The following is a 2532-nucleotide window of genomic DNA, read 5'->3' as shown; positions in this document are numbered from 1 at the left end:
ATTTACATGGTTTATTCCTATAAAAAGCAGAGGCAAAGACTAAGTTATTTTAGTAGCTGAAGCTGCGTGATTTACATGCCACCAACATGCACACAGAGTTTGAAAATGATTGCAAACAGCACATTGCTTTCTTGTTTCCAGTGCAGGGGTGTCCATCCACCGAACTCCGTGTAGAGCTCTTTAAGTAAAAAGAGACTGACCGGTGCCATGTATTTTTCAATGCATAGAAGTTGTATCTGCCATACACGTCTTATTTCTTCCAGAGACCTAACTTAGCCAAATGGATATCTCTAAAGACTCCATGCAGCTCTTACACCAAGCTAAATTCAAACTATTTGGCATTTTAGCTGTTCCTTATGTTCAGATCTGTGTAGTCTAGGGATGGGTCTCACTGGTGTCAGTTTATCAAAAGGAGATTTCTGTGACTTTTTAACATACTGAATATTATGTTCATCAGAGCATTCCAGTTTAAAAAAAAAATTGAAGATATAATACTCCTGTATCACAGTAAGTATGTAAATGCCTTCTTCATATAAATCACTTCTACCAGGCAGCTGTTTAAGTCACACCATCACTGATGCAGTAGCTCTTTCTTTTCACTTAATTGATTTCTACTGAAAGAATATTTCAGTGCAAGAAGATGTTTACTTTCACCCTTCAAAAACTTTACTCAGGTTGCTTTATAGTAAGCAGCATAAATGTCAGTCTATTCTTTCAATAAAAGGTGGAGGCATGGGAGTAAATGTAGAGCAATGCTGTTACCTGTTGGTGTTTTGATTCATCTTGCAAGTGAATAGCTTTCCGTAGAGGTTACTAATGGAATCTTTTAGAAAACACTGACTTGTTGATAGTGACACAGAGATAAAGCAGCAAGTACAAATAAATGGTAGAAAGAATATAATCTCAGTCTCTATAAGGTAATATTCCCTTTCACCATTCATTTTTTTTCCAGTAAGTTTCTTAAGCTATTTTGTAAGTCACTCTGTATTTCCTTCTGTTGTAACTATTTAAATAATTTCAAATAATTGAGTTGAATCTCATTTTCATTTTGAAAAGCATGAATCAAGGCATCAAGTAGAAGGTTACTTTTTCTTTCCCGTGCCCTTCCTTCAAGCACTGCTTTTAAAGTGGAGCTGCTATGTGTCTATCTGTATATATTCATACACTTATTGTGTGTATCCTCCCTCTATTCTCAACACAAAGCCAGGTGTTTACAGCATGCACTGTCCCACACTCATGCCGTAACAGCAACACACTATTTCTTTGAAAGTCTTTCTCATCTCCAGACTCCGGAAAGCATAAATGAGTGGATCAATCACCGAGTTGCACATTATCAAGACCAGATAGGTATTGAAATGTGAAGTGTAGCAGACACAGTATGGATTCATTGGGCAAGAAATTATGAGAATGAGGTGAAGGAAGAAAGGTGCCCAGCAAACTATGAAGACACCAAGTAATATAGTGATGGTGACGGCTCCCTTCATGCAGGTGCGCTGGTAGGGCACCCCATCCACGGGGAGGGCTGCGATCCGCTTAACATGCAGGCGTGCAAACAAGAACATGTGAACATAAAGAGAGGCCATGAGAAAGAGCATGGTAAAGAACATGGTGATGAGACAGACAATGACAGTTTTGCTTTCTGAGTAGGCAATGAATATGATGCCACAGACAATACAAGCAATCCAAATGACCACAATCAGGGTTAAAGCTTTCTTCACAGTCATGATGCTGTGGTAACGGAGAGCATAGAAAATAGTTATGTACCTGTCAATGGCTATAACCAAGAGGTTGCAAATTGAGGCTACCAGAGAAATACAAATCATTGAGTCAAAAACATTGTCCATATGCTGAATAAAGTGGTCATCAATGATCAAATAGCCGTTGCTCAGTATTGCAATCATGATAGTCTCCAAGGCATTTGACATGCTCACTAACATATCTGCCACAGCCAAGCTACAAAGGAAGAAATACATGGGAGAATGTAGGTTTCCGTTCTTCAGCACTGCAAGAATGACTAGGATGTTTTCCAGGAGGCTGATGATCCCTAAAGTCAAGAAGACCTCGGCTTTTATGAAGACCTGCTCACAAAATCCATCGCTGCTTCTGTTGTTCAGAACTGAGTCATTGAAGTCTTCAGTGACATTAAGCAGCACAGGCTGAAATGAAAATGCAAAATGTGTGGTATTCATTGTCAGCAAAGGAGTTGAATTCACAAGTGATTACAGACCTGATAGAGCACAGGCTAAAAAAAAAGAGGAGAAAAAGAAGGAAAAGTTCTTCCAAGTTTTTGCTCTGCACATGGGATGGAATCAGACAGGTCTTTTCTTCAGTCACTTTTACAAGCAAAAACGTTAAAAAAAAATCTGCTTTTACAGTGAGTTTTGTGTCAGTCATAGGCTGCTCTTCTCCTTTATGAGAAAGTGAGCTTCAAATCTAACAGGCATCAGTTTTCTCTGAAGGGAAAAATCAGTAGCAGCGCATTGCTGGCTCTAGCTCTCCTGATGATTAAAAGCAGGGAGTTTTCTCATCTGC

The 2532-nt window shown here is 39.1% G+C and overlaps 1 protein-coding gene across 1 annotated transcript; it reads right to left on the bottom strand.

The window, feature by feature from the left end:
- Positions 1 to 1211: 1211 nt before the first annotated feature.
- On the bottom strand, positions 1212 to 2189 carry MC3R (melanocortin 3 receptor). Its single transcript, XM_009955994.2, has one exon. It carries the CDS (start codon positions 2187 to 2189, stop codon positions 1212 to 1214), a length of 978 nt encoding a protein of 325 aa, XP_009954296.1.
- Positions 2190 to 2532: the final 343 nt, after the last annotated feature.

This window comes from Leptosomus discolor, chromosome 17 (assembly GCF_034619465.1).
Source record: "Leptosomus discolor isolate bLepDis1 chromosome 17, bLepDis1.hap2, whole genome shotgun sequence".
NCBI lineage: Eukaryota > Metazoa > Chordata > Aves > Leptosomiformes > Leptosomidae > Leptosomus > Leptosomus discolor.
Note: the sequence above shows the minus strand (reverse complement) of the source record. Positions and strands in the feature narration are given on the sequence as shown.